The sequence below is a fragment of the Merops nubicus genome, unplaced genomic scaffold (genome assembly GCF_000691845.1).
Source record: "Merops nubicus isolate BGI_N331 unplaced genomic scaffold, ASM69184v1 scaffold16352, whole genome shotgun sequence".
Taxonomy (NCBI): domain Eukaryota; kingdom Metazoa; phylum Chordata; class Aves; order Coraciiformes; family Meropidae; genus Merops; species Merops nubicus.
In genome coordinates, this window is record NW_008595782.1 from 20,751 (window position 1) to 40,035 (window position 19,285).

Below are 19,285 nucleotides of genomic sequence, written 5' to 3' on the forward strand. Positions count from 1 at the left end.
TTTTTCTGGAAATACAACTGCCTTAGCTCTCAAAAGCCAGAACGATTTCTCCATGAAATCACAGTAATTCAGCTGCTCTCTGACACTGCTGTGACTTCACATGCACCTTCTACTAAGGTCAACACTGTCAAGACTTTTTAATCCCTTCTCATCAAACTTAGGATGGAGACAACTCACTAATGATCACAACCACTTTGTCCTTTTATCTGCATATTCAGGTTTGTTTTTTTCCTTCCATACAGTTTCACACGGCTAACGGAACTCAAACACATTTGCTGAAGAGCAAAGGTACTTAAACAGATTAACAATTCTCCTGACAGCCACAAGGGGTTTCAAACAGCAAAGGCACCATGTAAAATGCTTCTTACTGATTAGTCACTTGCCAGCAGGTAGGATCACTAACTACATTAATGTACAAATCAATTTGAATCTATAGTTACATGGAAGCTTCCAAGAAAATTTTTTGCAACTGTAAATGTAGCACAAACTATAATTTAAGGTATCAAGATGTCACTCTAAGCTTCTCAAATAACTCAAATACAGACTTCACAACACATATATCCTTCTACTCCCTCATGTTTTGGAGTCCTAAGAAAATTAGAAGCCCTTACAATTCACTAACGAACAGTGTATTTAAAACCCCCAAAAGGCTAGTGTTTAATCAAACTAGCTGCTTTCCTACTGCCTTAGCAGTCCTGAAATAAGGAACACAAAGAATCCTGAAACTGAAGAACAAGAAATAACTGAGCAAATGGCATTACCATACCTCTGACTAGAAGGAGGAGAGCCAGCCCTACTTTACCTACCTCCACAAAAATGAGACATGCACATCTTAAACAATAAAAGGGGCAGGGATGCAGATAACATACAGCATATTAATATTAGAGGTGACACATGCCAGAAGACTTCCAGTGTTATTTATACATGCATGCTATCCAGAAGTAATAAACCTTGGTCTCAGATAATCTGCAGAGAACAGTTGGGGGATAGGGAAAAAAAAAAAACATCACACAGCATTATAACTGAAGTCCATTTGAAGAAAGTCTTCCTTTTCATTACTGGAAACAGGCCATTATTAGATCCTGAATACCAAGACAGCAGAACTGTTTGTATACTGCAGTATGAGATTGGTTTTTTGGTATTACTCAAATTCAGTGAAAGAAAGTGTATCTCTACCAGAGACCACACAACTGTGCACACAACTGCCTGTGTTGAGAGGCAAATTGTGCAACTTTCAACAGCATTTTATATTTCAATTAAACAGGTATTTATGGTGGTGTTGCCAAGATACAGAATATACAGAAAGAAAGCAAACTTTTGGTGATACAGCTTTTAAGCAGAATAGAAGAGACCTGCCTGGCATAGAAGAGAAGCAGAAGAAAAGCAAAGCACTTCTTGCAGTAACACCAGATGCCCAAGGAAGAAGAACAAAAGGGCCAAGAAAGTTTCGAAAAATTGTAAGCAGGGCAAACTTAACCAATTCCATATGTTCAGTGGGTCACCATCTGGAGATCTGTATTAATCTGGTAACCTCACTACTCCATCTTCTTGGATGCTGCAGAGCAGCACTAGCAAAAGTTATTTTTGGAAATAAGGTGGGGGAGGGAAGATGGTTAGGGAAGCTACAAGATATCCAAGAAGAAAAACACATGACAACATTAAGAATACCACACTAGCAAGAAATAACTTCTTTTGTTTTGCTGCGTTCAACACTGATTAGTGCAAAAGCTCGATTAGCATGAGTTTATAAGCTTCATGAGCAGATCTATCTTCAGGAAGTGGCAAAAAAATGTCAGAATCTTCCTTTCAGTGGTACTTGACTAAACATGGTGGGGCTGTATCAGTACTGTTAAGCCAGCTGGGAGGAGCACATGTTGCTAAGTTCATCTAGGTGACATATCCGTGCAGAAGTATGTGAAAGTTTAGAATAAAAAGTGAGAAGGTGTATGTTTCAGGACCTTCAAACATTTCCTTCAGTGCTCTCACTCAGCAAGCAGAGCAAAACAGTACCTGGGTTCTCACCAACACCAGTACTAAATACGAAGTAAAATGCAAACAATTCAGTGAATCCAACATTTTCAGAGAAGCCAGAGAACCTGTATGCACTATAGTATACCTACTAAAATAGCCAGATTTTCTAATTCTGTAGAAGTGTACACGTCTTGCAGAAGTAATACAACATATGTGCATGCATTTACACTTACATCTGATTTTTAGCCGCTTGTCTCTGAGCTTTCCGTTCTTTCCTTTTTTGATCTGGTGGCTTAGCAAAAACAATTTCAATGTTTTCTCCCTCTAAATCTTTGCCATTCATTTCTTCCATTGCCTGAAGGAATTAACCAGACTTTAAATATACCACTAAGCATATCTGAAGCTATTAATTTTATTCTACCTCTTAGAGTACGCATTTTAAAATTTGCTATCCAGAGCTAATATAACAATATAAAGCTAAAAATTATTTTTAAATTATCAGACAGCATATTATTGTGGTTTCCAGAGTTATGCAATTCCTCTTAACTTCGATCTCAAACCCAGGACTGCATTTAGTTTAGAAATCTTACACTCAAAACTGTAAATAGGCTTCAATCTTTGCAAGCTGTTTCAATTAAGGAAGTGATGGAACTGTCCTCTGGAAGTACGTATTTTGCAATATGGAAATAAATTTCTCATGTCACCACACATGCAAACACATACCAATCTCTAGCTTTAGGCACGTTTTTATTCCTTTATTTTACTTCTAATAAATATAACTTTCTTTTTAAACCAGAGGCCAAAAATTATAATTTAACAGTCTCGCTCTGCCCACAAAAAAAAAAAGAAAAAAAAACACCACCAAAACAAACCACCATCAAAAAAACCCAACCCCCAAAAAGCCCACCAACAAACACAATTCACACAGGTCACAGTAACTGCTACGTGTTATATTCAAGCAGGGAGACCCTAAGGGATTCTACCATTTTTAGGGACTCTACATAACTAAGCCTTGAGGGAATACATATCCTAAGCGCCTGCCTTAAGGCACCTGGATGACTAAGAAAAACTGAACCCCCTTGCATCCTGCATCCTCCCACAGCATGTTAAAAGATACACTATAGGCAGGAGAGGAACTACAGTTTCCCTCCCTAACAACAGATGACAGGAGAAAAAAAACACCAAGATCAGGCTAGTAAAATCCAGGAATGGCAATTACTCAATTGTCCAGCATCACTCAAAAAGAAAAAGGTGCTTATTCCACACCATAAAAATGAAGTCATTCTGTTCCTGGAAAACAAAGAGACTACCTAAGTTTTCACCATCTGCCCTAGAGAAACAGCTTTAGATTCTACCAATAATTTGCTGAGAAGAGTCATTCAACTTCTGGCACTTCAGTTTCAAATGGTAACACACCTGATTATCTTAAATACTCAACAGAATTACTTAGAATAGGTGCACCTAAGATCCACTTTTCAAGCTAGTAACTGTCCCAGGAGAAACCCAGAGAGAACAAAGTTATCAGTGACAATGTGTTACCATTACTCCAGAGAGAGCTTTTTCCTCAAGGTAAAAGTATGCAGCTTCTAAATGTTATGTTTAATCACTCCTTACACACACGCAGGGAGCTGCAGTCCCCCTTGCTTACCTTTACAGCGCCATCCCGCTCATCGAAATGAATGAAAGCATAGTCTTTTAGTTTCTTCACCCGCTCTAGCTTGCCAAATTGACTGAAGGCCTTTTCTAGTATCTCCTCCGTAACAGTATTGGCAAGATTGCGTACAAACAAAACTTTTACCTAAAAAAAAAAAAAGAAAAGAAAGTATGAACTCATTCCAAAACAAAAAGGAAGTTTTGCAAGTCACTGCTATTGGCAGCACTCAAAACATCCTTTTATGCACAACATTTTATGTACACATACATGAATATATCTGTTTATAGATTCATACAGAATAATTTAGGTCCAAAACTCCCTTATAGAAGTATTAAATCTGTTTTCAAACATGATTATGTAAGCATTAGTATCCTGAAAGCTAATCTAATTCATGTTAATGTTTAAAAGAATCCTAGCAGCAGTACTTTCCAACTCAGAACACTTTCAAACTTTAAAGGAGGCAATCAGGACTGGTTGCACACAAAACAATCAACCTATCAAAAACATTTCATTGCTTAGACTGGTTCTTGCAGAACAGTCATCACTATAATATCTAGGTCAGAGATGACAGGCTTGCAGCTCTCAAGCTGCGTCTCCAACTTGTGCCTCCCATGCTAAGGCTACACCAAACACCCAGCATCAGGACTGTGCTTGCCTGAGGAGCACTCACTGCCCTGAAGCTACACCTAGGACTCAGACTGAAGGGGATACTAAGGCTGACACTGCTAAGTCAACTTTGGGCTTTCTCACAAATCAAACTGTGTCCTCCCCCTGAAGAACAGCCATCTCCAAACAACTCTGAAAGCCTGTTCCCTCCCTCAGCTCTCTGAAGTATGCAATATGGCTCTTAAGCTACACAAAGACTGCTATACAGCTTGTAAGAGCAGAGAGGCTGGTTAACTTTCAACTATTGATATATGCCCTATTAACTGCCTGAGAGTGACTAAATCAATAGATTAAGCTTCAATAAACAACAAAAGCTTGCAATAGAAGAATACAGAGCATTCTGACAAAGGCGTGAACCAGACTCTTATTTATTATAGCAGACAACATACACCGAACACTAGGGGTCACATATATTAGTGACCCATTTGTGTTCCTTGTGTGCACACCAAGGCTGCATTAAATGTCTGTACAGTAACGTGTTTACCATGTCAGCTGTGAGTTCTCAGAATTTACAAGCCTCTGACATGTTGGTGATAGTCCCTTCCATATGGTGCCATCATGCTCTAACAGACTAGTCATCTCCTGCTGCCAAAGAATGCTCAGTATCACCTCCCTACAGCACAGCTGCAAAGACCTGCAACTGCTGTTCACATCTCCTCTGCTGCTAGAGTTTTAAATTAGCCAAAAAACTAGACAAAAAGTGAACACTGTATGTGGCAGCACTGACTTCCCGCTCCTAAGGCTGAAGGTCAACACAAGCACCACACGGTAAAGAGACCAAAGAAAACATGCTTCCATTTTTGAACCAGAACTACAATCTCTACTCCAAACACATACAGGAACTCAACAAACCCAGACACCCTTTTTATAAGAATTACTACATAATTAAGTTATAAAAAACAGGACAGACTACCATAAATGTCTCACTCACCAGCTGAACTAGGATGAGATGCAGAGATTGGAAGAAAGGATACTACAGATCACAAATCTGACCCAGTGTATCAACTCTAGTCTTTGGCAACAGCTAACTCTTGCTGATTCCCAGGAGATAAGCATCATAGTCAGGTCCATGAGGAAAGCCGCTTCCTATCCTGTGTTAAGCTCCTCTTACAGGCCTTGACAGAAAGAGCAACCTTTATTTCTTGTAACCTGCACATAATAGCCATTTTTAATTAACTGTCCTAATTTCTACCTTAACCTTATTTCATGAGAATTAATTACAGTAAGTTCTGCAATGTAATCTATGTTTTTATAAAACAGTAACTTTCAAACAAGTGTTCCTCCTCCTTTTACTTTAGGAAAGGATAAAAACTACGACATCATGAGGAACCCCAAGTAGCCTCGACTAATACACAATGACCGATACAGTATCAGACATGATTAAAAAAAATATCAAAAATAACTTTTTCGTTACAAGATGCATTACTGACACAACATTTTCAAAGCAGTAGAAGACAACTATTTCTTCCCCCCCCTCCAGTGAAGAAAAATATATTAATCTCTAACTAATGAAATTTTTGTAATACATTTGGCCATAGGATCACTTACAGTTGGAAAGACCATGAAGATAATTCCAACCATTAACCTAACTCCACCATGCTAAACCATGTCCCTAAGCACCATATCTACACGACTTCTAAACACAGGGATGGTGATTTGACCACTTCCTGGGCAGCCTGCTCCAGTGGTCAACAACCCTTTGAGTGAAGAAATTTTTCCCAATATCCAACCTAAACCTCCCCTGGCACAACGTGAAGCCATTTCCTCTTGTCCTATCACTTGCTACTTGGGAAGAGGAGACTGACCCTCACCTCTCTACAACCTCCTTCTAAGTAACTGTAGAGAGTGATACGGTCTCCTCTGAGCCTCCTCTTCTCCAAGCTAAGCAACTCCAGTTCCTTCAGCCGTTCCTTTTAAGACTTGTGCTCTAGGCCCTTCACCAGTCATGTTACAGTCCAAGACATCACCAAATCTAGGAGGCAGGTTAAAGCACAGATTGAGAGATGAACCTGTTTTCACTTCATTTATGCTATCTAACGAGTGAAGAAAAAAAAAAAGTCCTCTTCATTAAGGCTCAGATTGCAACACCAAGGATCCCTACACACACACCTAACAAGCAACATACTCAGCAGCAGCATTTTGTTCTAATGGCAGAACTTGCTTTTAAAACCGCTTAAACTACCCACAAAACTTCTGAGATCTGCTCATTTTTCTCCTCTTACCTGCAGGACAAACTTCAAACTTCATTATCACATTCTCTTGGTGTTACTAGCCCTGTCTCCTGTCCTGTAATCTACCAGGCAGCTACAAGCATAAGGCTTTATTTAGCTGCTTAGCCTGCTGCTCCAGAACACCCTCTGTAGCCTCAGCCACACTACTAAAGTCAAGTAAAATAATAAGAAATCTTTCTGCACTACAGATATATGAGGCATTGAAGTAACAGGAGAAATTAAGCTATCAACACAGCTACTGGCTGTTAGGAAAACACTCACTTTCGATCAGAGGTCAGTTAGTCATACTCTGAAGACTAATCTCCTGTAGCATGTGTCTAGCTTCAGAACCTAGGTTTCTCCCTCATCACATTCAAGGTACTTCATATTTAATAAAACAACCCACTGAAAAATTTAGGTATGTATCCATACGGTACTATCCACAACATTTAAGCAAAAGTCTGGAGGAGAAAGGAAAAACTGCTCAAGTAAATTTTTCAAAAACTTAAATTAGCAGATGTCCAGATACTGATGAAATTACATGCTGCTTCAGCCAGGTATTTAGAAACACTGTTCACCTTCTGGCTAACTATGGTGAATTCATCTTCCTCGTAGTTTGCTCTTTGCAGACTTGCTTTTCTAGAAGTCTTGACAAGAAAGCCACCGATCAGATGATTACTCTGATAAAAGCAACCTACTCCTCCTACTCAGTGTTTCTCCCAGAGCCTTCTACTACCACAGGCACATGTACAACAACAAAGGTCAATATCTCTCCCTTTGCTCCTGATTGATAGTACTTGCAAGCATTGACAGCCAACCTGCAGCTCATATCTGGGAGGTTACTGACCACAGCAGCAGCTCAGCTGCTCCTTCTCTTAGGAGAAAAACAGCACTAACAAAAAGTAAACTTAACACTTCCAGAAGTGCCAGGTGGGGTGAGTTTCTCCAAATGCACAGTAAGCGGGCAAGCGAGACTGAAGTAGAGACTTTCACTGTTGCAAGAACAAATGAAGGGACATGGACAGCAAGAAAGGTCAGACACCAATGGTTGTCTCAATATCAGCCTTCAGACACAAGCTAGATATTCTCTACTTTTCCAGGATTCTCATTCAGTCTCATTTTCCCATACATCTTCAACCCAAGTTCTATGCTCTCTTTGGCAAATAGCACTAGATGTATACAGGCAGATTTTCTGCATGTTTTCCATATTTATGTTTCTTCTCTTTTTATGTCCCATTTCAAATACAAAACAATACAAGGCATTAACACATTCAAAAACCTGTCTATCAAATGGAGCGAACCACTACCAAGCTTTAGTTTCTTTAGCCTTTCACTCCCCACATCTGTAAACTTACTGAGGAAAGACAGCCGATTATGTCCCCTAACACTTCCTGCTCATCTATTCAGTCATGTCAGCAGAAGTTCTTACTTTTTTTTTTTTTTTTTTTTTTTAACGGTTTGCTGGATTAGGTCTCTTCTCTTTTGAGCCAAGAAGCTGAACAGATAGATGGACCGCCATATTTAGGAAGCGCCACCTTCAACAAATTTTACTTTCAAGACTCTTCCCCACTGCTGATAGTCTATGATGCTGGGCAATTAAAAATAAAGTCCGCAGACAGGGTAGTCCAAAATCTTCCGTAATATCTGTATTACAGAAGCAGCTTTTTTCCCTAAAATGAGCCCCCACCCCAACCCTTTTCCCTTATGGCTCACCAAAGAGGAGATCCCAGCCAAGCTATCTTACTAGGTCCATCAAAGTAGGACTCCAGCAAGTGACGTGTCTCAGATGAGAGTAAAACCACAGACGAAAAGCAAGCAAAGAGAAAGAGATAAGGATACAGGCTAGCTAAGAGTTTCCATTAAACAACTCAGCTACACAACATAACTGAAAAAGACAGGGTTGGGCATTATCTGATGGAAAAAAAAAAAATCAGGTAATTCGTTTCTGGCAAAATATCACACGCACATATATAAAACAACTGCTACAACATACTTCAAAATCCTGGAAGTCCAGACTTCAGTTTCACTGAAATACTTGAGATACAAACTAGTCTTAGTATTTTAAGGAATTAATTCCCTCCAAAATAGAAATGAAGATACAGAGTTGCAAATACAGAGAAATTGCCTAACTTCTCAGAAGTTACTAAAGGCAACTTTGAAAATAGGTTTGTACATCTTGCTGACACGTTCCAATTGTAGAGTGATGAGCAAAGTTCCAGGGTTAAAAAGAATCAAGGCTTCTTCTGTGATCATATCTAGACTTCTATCCCTCCAAATATTAAGCTACAAAACCACTCTAACTTTTAGAGTCACCACCACCACCACTTTCAGATGAGAAATTAAGAACATCAGGTGTATGCATTATGTTGGCAAGAATCATGTTCAACCATCAGCCTTGGGAGCATAAAATAACATCAGTCTATAGAGCTTTTAAATTCACATCAGTTCTAGAGCATGTTCATATTTTTATCATCTCACCTCCAACATCTCTGTGAAGAAGGCTGAAGTTTAAATAATAAACTTAGGCTACTGTCAGGAAGTACTTACTTTAGAACAAGGCACTTTAAATCTACTGCGGTTCTCTTAGAGCTTTATTACCTTTGCCATGACTTCAGGATCTGGGTCTTCTATAGGGTCAGCCCATTCCACCGTGACAACGTTTCCCCAGACTTTCACTTTGCCGCTCATTAACCTACGTCTGGCCTGAGCAGCAGTTTTGTGATCTTCATATTCAAGAAAACAGAAACCCCGGTTCTTTTTCTTGTCATCAGGCTGATGATACAATATGACATCTGTAAGACCCTCTGAAATGAAACAAAATATTTGTTATGGCTTCCATCCATTAATTTGTATTATAAAGTAGGGATTGTCTTTCTGGTAAGTGTGCACCTGACAAATGGTTCCAAAAAAAGCATGAACATGCTAGACTTTCAAGATCATGTAACAGCATAAAATTTCCCTACCTTCAAGACCAACGTTTCCACAGAGGAATATTAAGACTATCCTGACTTAGTTCCACTCTAACTGAATGGGGAAGAGAGAAGGGTAGCCAAAAGTTGTGCTTTGTCAGTTCTCCTCTCAAACATCTAAGTCACACCACTTAACAGCATGTCTTCTTTCTGTGCATATTTAAACAACAGACCAAATTTGCATGATTTTAAGACATCTGAGAAGCTTCAGTGTTGCTCCAAGAAACCTGAAGTATATCATTCAGTGACAAAGACTAAGTCATCAAATGTTACCTTTACCAATTTGTATGCCATTATCAAAAAGCGATCCTTATCAAATCACTGAGAATTGTGAAGCAGAATTCTGAACTAGTTATGTTTTCCAACCTGCTTCAGTTTTGCCTTGTAAAGTACTAAAACATACTGAATTAAACCACCTACCTCTTTGAATGGCTTTTTTAGACATTACACACTTACTCTCCACTTACTGGGACCCCACACCTAGTCTAATAAGTATTTCAGTCCTCAGCACAAAAGCTGAAAAAAAAACCACACCACCTAAATATCAGGACAAATGCTCAGTGGTCATTTCAATTCACGATTGTTCAATCCTAAGCCAAAAGGTGGTGAGGAAAGTTCATCACTGATCATGTTTGACACCCTTCCATCTCTACAAAACAGTTGACTCACCTGTTACTTTGCTAAATTCTTCAACAATTTGCTCCTTGGTTTTACTCTTAGGAATAGAACCAACAAAAAGCCTATTATTGGCAACAGAGATGCATACACCAATGTGTTTTCCAGAACGAATTTCATGGTTGTTGTACTGAAAGAAATATAATTGAACAATCATCAGTTACAGATAATTTTCTCTCCCCTCCATCAGCACTAGAGCAAATATTTTATTTTTCAAACATAGTACTGAGTAGTATATTAAATTTTTCAGAGCTTAACACACTTTTACAATTTATATTCAACTACTCTGAAGTATACCCATGTTCTCTAAGATATTTTCACAATTTCAGCCAACCATTATTCTTCCCTTCTTGTTCGAGTCTCTTTCTTAATACATGTTTCTTCAGAGACTTTTTCATGTAGAACCATGAAAGGTTAATCTTATGTCCAAGTCACTAAGGTCAAGGCTTCTCCCTTCACAACAGTGCAGAAAAAAGTAGATACAATGTATAGAGGAACTAATTCCTGATTTGTGTATAATACAAAACAGGAATTACTACTGAAGTCAGATTCCCTTCTAAAGTTCCATAGTTAGCAAAAAAGACCCATGATCAGGTCTTCTTCACAAAATGTGCAAAAGCATTTGGCAGAAACTTTCCAAAGCACACAGATTACACATGTAAAGATAGTAAACAGCAAGAACAACCTTCTACTGACTTGAAATCCTAAGACTTCTGTTCAAATGCTTCTCCCACAACAGACTGTTTAGAAGGCACTCTGAACAAGTCAGCAGTTTACAGAAAAAAAAAAAAAGTATTACTGTAGACATCTGTTGACAAAAAATGCCTTTCACTGAGATGCAGGCACAGACATGCATCATCCAAATAAGCAGCAGGGAGGTCAACTGGTGGTACATCAACCCCTTTCCAACTGGAAGCCCTGCAACAGACAGTTCTTTAGCTAGGAAAATGTATTTTGTGGTCAACATCTTATTGACATGTAGCAGGATAACTTTTTAAAATTTAATCTAGCTATTTATTCTGTGAGTTATTTTGTGTTTGGTGTTAAGCCTTCCTGCACAAGCAAGTTCTTCCATACCCTTTCTTACTTTGTGTACTAAAATCAGGGTGAAGACATTTATTTTTATTTCTCTTGTGGAAACAAAAATTACTTCGCTGAAAATTTTCAAAGCTAGGCTGCACCAAAAGTGAGCTAGAAGGAGAACTAGACACATTAAAAGGATCTGGAGTGGCACCTTCTTAACTAATTGTATCTCAAAAGACATTTACTGTATCCTACCATGTTTTATCTCCATATCTGTTGCCCAAGTGGCAGAGGAGTAGTACTTTAAAGTAGAGAACAGCTGCACAGGAAGACTATATATGTATATTATGATCACTAATAAGCAGACTTATACCCATTTACGAAGAGACAGATTACAGCAGCCCCAAAAATATCCTTTAAAGAAACACCTTTAAAGAAGCTGACATCTTATTAGTCTGAAAGCAAAACAAACTGAAAGTGTAGGTTGGGAAACATTTCTTTACATTAGAAAGTACTGCTTTATCAAGAGGATGGTCAAGCACTGGAACAGGCTTCCCCAGAGAGCTGGTTGATGCCCCAAGTCTGTCAGTGTTTAAAGGTGACATCTGGACAATGTCCTTAGTAATAATACTTTAACTTTTGGTCAGCCCTGAAGTGGTCAGGCAGTTGCATTAGATGATCACTGCAGGTCCCTTCCCACTGAAAAATTCTATTCCACATGGATAATAGAAGGTATTATCCAGCTGTTCCTGATAAAATCTAAGACCAAAGTTTGGCTATGCATTTAATCCAAAAAGAGCCTCTGGTACAACTCACAGCAGCAAAGTAGTTATTATATAACTTTATAAAAATTAAAATATTCTACCATATTGCCAGTTCCACACTGACACTATTTTCTAGGAGTTTTTTTCATACATGAATCTATTAACTACTACTTTTCCATTTATGTTTCTCTTAAAACGAGAAGTCTTGAATTAGGTGCTCCTTAATATGTCAGTTGGTGGGTTTAATTTGTATACCATCTCTAAACTTCGATTAGACATGAACAGGCCCAAATCATGACCTGAGTAAAGTGCCAGAACAGTCAGGCTACCGCATCAGTTGTATCAGCATCCTGCTTCCACCTACTGTCATCATTGAGTCAATGACCAAAGTTAGTAACAGATATTGCTACCCTTTAGGGACTGTAAAAGATTCCTCCCCACACCTCAAGTTCTACAAGTACCTGTTCACAAAACAGGTCAAAGTATGCCTAAATTCTGTCTTGAACATTTAAGTGGATAAACTGACACCAGCAATTTTAGCTTATTTCCAGAAGCAAATGGGAAGCTGTACTGCTGTGCATAGTTGGCAAACTGCTTAAGGGGCTTATCTATACAACTCACCCATACCTGAACTTTGATGAAGCCTACACTTGCTCTAGTTAAAAATATACCATATGGTATACTACACTTTTCAGTATGTTTTCCTACAAGCTTCACCTTGTAAGTATTTATCCTGTACATCAGTACTACAGTAACTTTAATCACTCAGAAATCTTTGAAAAATTGAAAGCTAACAATGTCAAATAAAATTGGAGGGAAAGCTGCACATGTCTGCAGAAAAACACAACTGGAGTTACAATTCTTAAACAGTATAAGCCAGAAGTAAACACAAACATGGTAACAGGGAAAACAATGCCTGGGGTTAAAAAAAGAAAATTAAAGATCAGACTTCTGATAGTCACTGCTTGTATGAACATTTGCGTAGACTGTTCACATCTGTAAGTCTTCTCATTACCAGGCCATAGCATCACTTCATTTTTGCTTCAAGCATAGCCCCAAAACCATTTCAAACACTATTTAAGGAATTCTCCCCATAAGTAATTTAAACATGTATATGTATAAACAAAGCGAAGGCTTCAACCTTTTAAACTACAAGACTTCTGGTTAATAAACAGGGTAAGCTAACATTAAGTTTATAAAAAAAATTTAGCTCAGTTTTACATTAAGTTTTTATAAAGAGTGTGGATGATACAACAGGCACGCAAATATGAACTGTATGCAAAATATGTGACACCAACTGCAAGAGCCTGAAGACAGGTCAGTTTATTCTCTACTGCAGTTTGGGTAGTGACAAAACCTCATAACTGTCTCTTATTACTCTACAGGCAATACAGAGATTTTTATTCTCATTTTTGCTATGCTAGAGTCCTGAATGAAGGAAAAAAAAAAGCCTCTGGGGAAGAAGATCGGAAATAAAAAACACGCCCTTACCCCAACGAGTCTAGAAAACCGGGAAATAAGTTGCATACATATGCATCAGAAGATTACAGGTAATATCAAAAAGAACACCATCTGTTAAAATACTAGGATATTAATAGGCATGGCCAAGGGTTCAACATTTCTAAGACATCTTTCAGTAGCCTCTCCCACACGTGCACACACAGAAGTGACAGACCTACCATTTTCAACTGAGCTCTACAAACACACTTTGCCAGAACCCCTGCAAATCACTTCTAGACAACCTGGGACATCAAACTAGCCAGCCAACTATAGCTGGAATCATTCCAAAGCTGATAAATGCCACAGTATCCAATTTAAAACTAACCCTGCCCCTAAAGAGGTTATCATGAAGGCTGAAAAACTGCCCCATCAATCACAAAACTTTTCAACTGTTCACACTCCATGGCTATTTAACTGAAAAACAGAACAGAACATTTTTTTTCCCTGCACATCAAATATCAGATAGGAAGGGACACCAAGCACCTTCTTCCCCTCTATCGTTTAATGGAAGACTGAGGCTAGGATCTGATGTTACTTTTACAGAAACACAACCTAAGTCACTTTTCAGAGTGTGCTGCCTTTATGCAAAATCCATCCAAACGAAGCAAAACACCTTTTTGTTCATTTACTAAGTGTCTCCGTTTTGCCAAGTCATGCGCATAACTCTTAAAGAGTTTACGCAATGGCATATATCAGATATTTGTGTACTTCCACTTTTGTAGACATTTCTATACTTTTTCAAAACAGTCCTATCTTGTGCTTGATTTGTCTCCAACACCTGAATTACATTATCAGTATGTCCATAAGGCACCTTAATGGTTTAAGATGCACCCAATTACAAAAGATTTTAACACTACCACATTATTCCAGTATCAGTACGCCTCAGAGGGAGTATCGTTAGCACTCCTGAGGGTCATACACACACTGACGTTGGCCAAATCAGTGTAGTAGTAACTAGCTCAAAAAAATTCAAATTCAACTTAACTAGAAAAACAAAGATGCAGTGCAAGGATCGGGGTGGTATTTCTTTCCCCTTCTCTTTTTTAGTGTTGGATACTTCACACATAAAACCTGGGAAGCTTATCAAGAGTAGCCTGCTCCTTATATCAAACTATTTCAGAGGAAATGTTTTTTTAATTGGCAGGATTTATGAATTTTTCCAGTCAGCTGCAGCAAACAGAAGAGACCTTAACACTCCAGAGTGATTATTTCCCATCTGAGTATCTGAGGAAATTCTGTGACTTCAGAGGCATTTTCCAGCACGGAGCCCCCTGCTGGTGCACAGCAGATGAGGAACCAGAGACAACCTTTCCACCACAGCAACCCTAACACCACTGCTATACACAACTCAGATGCAGACAGCTCAGAAGTCACTACTGCAAATACTACTTTTGCTAATAATAAAGGCTCATCTAACTGGACTAAACTGCCTTTCATCTGCCTTTTTTTTCCCCCCTGTCCCTAATACAACCAGTAAAAATCTACACACAATATGGAAATGTTTAAGAACACCTAGTGGGCATTTATGAAGTGATCCAACAATGACAGTTTCATCTCAAGCATTTAAGCATTAGGATCAGGACAACTGTTTATAGGCCAGAGGGTGTTACTAAAAAAATCCAAGTAAGAAAACTTACCAGTTTAACAGCTTCCTGAGCTGCCTCTTTAGTACAAAAAGTGACAAAAGCATATCCTCTATTTAGACCAGTTAGTGGATCCATCATTAAGCGGAGATCCCATATAGGGCCAGCTTTCTCAAATAATGGAACAAGTTCATCTTCAAACAAGTCTCTTGGAATCTTGCCCACAAATATCTACAACAGACATACAAAGTGTTGTTTACAAAAAAAAAAAAAAAAAAAAAAAAAAAACTTCCACTTCCACCCCATCACACTGTTTGACCCAGGGAATGAGAATACATCTACATAAACATCTCCTTCTTACCTCTGTACCAACAGAAGGTTGTTGTCCTGAATATACAGACTCTGGAGGAGGTCCACCATACTTTCTCTGTCCAGTAGTCACATCAAGAGTGTAGCTGGTTCTCTCCAAGAGTGCCTTCAAGTAAGAAACTTGAAATTTTATAATCATATACAAATTGAGCTAGTTTAGATTCACTTTATTCACAGACAGGCTTATAATTCCTTTTATATGGTACTGCTTTGAAACTCCCATAGGCAAGCAAGCCTACTCCTAGTACTTCAACAAGTAACTTGCAAAACAATTATTAAAACTATCAGCTAAAGAAACACTGCTGGAAAACTAGAGATTCACATAGTTTTCCAATTCCTTCATTTTCATACAAAAAAAAAGTCAAGTAATAATAGAACAAGCTTCCCTTTAATTAGAAAGATCTTAGTCTGGGCCACTTCTTGTTTTGGCATGTCCAATCCTGCAGCCATTTATGCACAGGAGTTCCCTTTACTTAATGAGATTACTCATAAGTGTGAAGTTAAAGAACACATGTTTAAGTGCATACACCCCTGGAACACAGTACTGACTGCTTCAGGTATCCAGCCAGTGAAGTGGCAGTACTAGTTCCTTACTTCTATCCTCCTCCCCAAATTCCTTGTGGGCACACACAGCATCCCAGCACAACTGATCCTCGCTAGAATGATCACTGCAGGCAGTTACACTACAAATGTCAAACGTTCGATGAAATTCAGCATGCAAGTATATAATGAGATACTCCTAAAATTAGTCTTTCTTAATAATTCTGTACACAGACAAATCAACCCTACGCATAAAGAACCAGCATATTAAATAAGCCTAATTATAATCAAGTCAGTAATTTCACAACTGGAAAACTGCAAAGCTGTTTTAAATGCTATAGCCACCAGCAATAAAAGCTATGCTACTTTAAGTTTGTTAACAAAGTCCTCATATTGTTGTTTTACATAGTAGTGACAAAATTCTATCAGATCTGTTTATTTTAAAATTAACAGCATCCCAGCCTCAAAATGAGGAGAAAAGTTTTTCTAGGTTTGCAATCTACACAATTCTTTGTAATATATTCTTTGTAATATAACACATTCATCTCAAAGTTCACACAAGAAAAGTTAGAGATGAATGATTTTGTCACTTCTTAAGACATCAACTAAGCATGCTTAGGAGATTTTCCTTTCCCTAAGCTTTGGTTAAGGTGCTACTGCAGATTTTTAAAATAAATTTAGTATGCCCAGCTCCTGAGACAGGAGTCTCTCACTAGCAGAAGACTCAGTCCAAGAAATAACATGTCCATTACTAAGACAGTTTGGGGTATATTTATCAGAACAGTGATTATATTGTAAGAAGTGGCCTAAATCCTAAATCCACTACAAACTGTTTTTTTCCAGAGATGTGTGGTATCTCCTCCCTACTGTGGAGCTGCTTCAAACCTGAACTGAAAAAAAAAAAGCTATAAAACCCCGCAAACCCAAAAAAACAAAACCCCCACAGAACAAAAAAGAAACAAAAAACAAGCACCAGCAGCTGAAGTTATGCACTCTGAAGTCAAAGACCTATGCTGACTAGTTTCCAAAAACTGTGAATAGTGTAACTGTCTCACCTAGACCTAAAACAAACTGTCAAATCTTTTTCACTTCTATATATATATTCAGTTCCAGTAACTAACAGTGTATTAACTTTCCCCCTGAAGAAGCGCAAAATACAAAATGCAAGTGACAGCTTTCAATAATGGCATATAATTTAAAATAGCCCTTTTGTGAAAAGCAGTTCCAGAAGAATGAAGGCATCTGTCAGGACTGCTTTGAAAAACCACAGGCAGACCATATAACTTTTAGCTTTTAGACACATACCTTAATTTTTGCCTCATCTGGTCCTTTGCTAGAATCTGCCACCTTGGTCCCCTGTTTTTCCCTCTGCCTGTATGTCTTCATGACTCCACATAAAAAGGCACTTTTGTTCTGCAAAAGATACATTCATCTTCAGTTCTGAAAACATGACAAGCCAGAATCTGATTTTACCAGTGCTCATTTTATGTATCACATATGGATCACTGAAAAGACTTAAGCAAACCTCTTGCCAGTCAACTAGCAGTTTATACCTGAACAATTACATTCTAAATTTCTTAACATTACCTGAACATGTGAGAGATCACTGTCTTTAAACTGTTGAAGCACTGCCAATGCACCTTCTTCATTAAATTCCTTTAAAGCTTCAATAGCTCTTTCATCTAGATCACTATGTGCAACTAGCCCTAGAGAAAAGGAAAAAAAAAAAAAAAAAGGCAATTATATTTGGACAGCAATTTTTATTTAACCACATTTAACACATCTAACATTTCAGTGACCCCTATATCAATCACCAGTTAACTGAAGTTACTATACCTACAGAATCACTCAGTCCTCTTAAAGGTGAATATTTAAGTGTATTTAACCTTTTTCTTTTAACGAAAAAGTGTTAAAAAACTTAAGATACAGAGTAGCAGTTACTGCATTTATGTATAACTCAGGTGTTACATGTGCCAAGTTTATTTTCAAGATCCTGAAGCTGAATTCCAAAGAATACATCAAAACCTACACAACTTGCCTAACAATGATACCTAGGCATATTCTGAGAAGACTGTAAAAACAAACTGCAGCACTAAAAGTGACCACCACAATCCAAAAAATCAAGATTAAAAAAATGCTAGCTATTACCATGTCTGAGGGAATCAGTACAAGAACTTCTGCATCCATGAACCCAAATACTATGTCACAAAGTGCCATTTACATGAAAAGATGACTACCAAAGCTTCAGTTACTTACAGCTACCTATAACTACTGTAAAAAAAAAAAAAAAAGAAATGCACAAAGACCACATCACGTACTTCTCCTAAAACTCATCTATTTGTCTATTCCAGCTGTTGCTACAGTCACCTACAAACTTCTCCTCCTTCCCACCCCTCAGCCCAAGTGGACTGGCCCACGACTTTTCTCTGAAAAATGTTACCATAAATTAAAGCACTGAATAGAAAACATCCACAGATTTTGGTAAGACTGCAGTTCCCATACTTTTGGAAACCACAAAAAGTTGCTATTTCAGCCCAAAGACAGCAGAATCCAATAAAATATTGTAAGTGTGGATTTGCAAGTTTTACATCTTACCTGCAACGTAAATTTCATCTAGTTTTTCAGCAACTTTCTGTGGTAAACCAGCATCAAGCAATGTCTGGAAATGCTCAGAATGGGTAACTGCAGCAGAAGTATCCATGGGCTCTTCAGTACCATTCCCATTAACATGTTCAGTAGCCATGTTTCCAGATATCTGTTCAAATGCAATAAGCATCATAATTAAGCTACGAATATCTTCAAGTAGAACAGTTCAAGTGACAATACATGCAACAGACTGCCCTACTCTTGCTAAAAAATTAAAAAAAAAAAAAAGAAGAACGAACTAAATAAAAAATCACAGACCACTTCCCTGATACTTTCTGGTTTTGAAAGACGCATAAAATTCCTCAAAAGAAACACTAACACAAAGGAAAGCCCTAACACCACTGCCTAACGGGGGTGGGGTAGCTTTCACTGCAGGTTTTACACAAGCCAGCCAGACATTCTGACTCACCTCCCTCTCTCTGTCTCTCTAACACACTCCCTAAGAGGCTCTAAACAAGTTAGAAATGGAGCAAGAAGCCAATGGCGGGGGTGAGAGGAAGAGCCAACCTGCCACATGCAGCCGCCGCTACCGCGCTACCGTCACTGACACCGCTTCCCGCCACTGCCCCCGCTGCGGCCTCCCCCCCCCGCTGCAAACCCGCTGCCCCTCGAAGCGAGCCGTCCCTCCGTGCCCCAGGCGCGGCTGGGATTCCTCCTCGTCTCTGCTCCGGTGCCGGCCGGGCAAACGAGGGGAACAAAGCGCTCTTCCCAGTCC

The 19,285-nt window shown here is 38.6% G+C and overlaps 1 protein-coding gene across 7 annotated transcripts in view; it reads right to left on the reverse strand.

Annotated features, from left to right (window-relative positions):
* Window positions 1-18,676, reverse strand: part of SYNCRIP (synaptotagmin binding, cytoplasmic RNA interacting protein) — a 23,598-nt gene extending 4,922 nt beyond the window's left edge. For 3 of the 7 annotated variants that reach the window (XM_008936186.1, XM_008936185.1, XM_008936182.1), the window contains exons 1-9: window positions 18,520-18,676; window positions 17,512-17,630; window positions 17,230-17,337; window positions 15,377-15,490; window positions 15,070-15,246; window positions 10,140-10,275; window positions 9,100-9,305; window positions 3,620-3,769; window positions 2,205-2,326 (exon numbers count right to left, since the gene is read on the reverse strand). In XM_008936186.1, coding sequence (XP_008934434.1) covers window positions 2,205-2,326; window positions 3,620-3,769; window positions 9,100-9,305; window positions 10,140-10,275; window positions 15,070-15,246; window positions 15,377-15,490; window positions 17,230-17,337; window positions 17,512-17,630; window positions 18,520-18,667 — 1,280 coding nt within the window. In that variant the 5' untranslated portion in view covers window positions 18,668-18,676. Of the gene's footprint in view, window positions 1-2,204; window positions 2,327-3,619; window positions 3,770-9,099; window positions 9,306-10,128; window positions 10,276-15,069; window positions 15,247-15,376; window positions 15,491-17,229; window positions 17,338-17,511; window positions 17,631-18,519 lie in introns of all 7 variants that reach the window. The other 4 variants (XM_008936187.1, XM_008936183.1, XM_008936181.1 and 1 more) reach the window with 3 other exon arrangements.
* Between the last annotated feature and the right edge of the window lie 609 nt (window positions 18,677-19,285).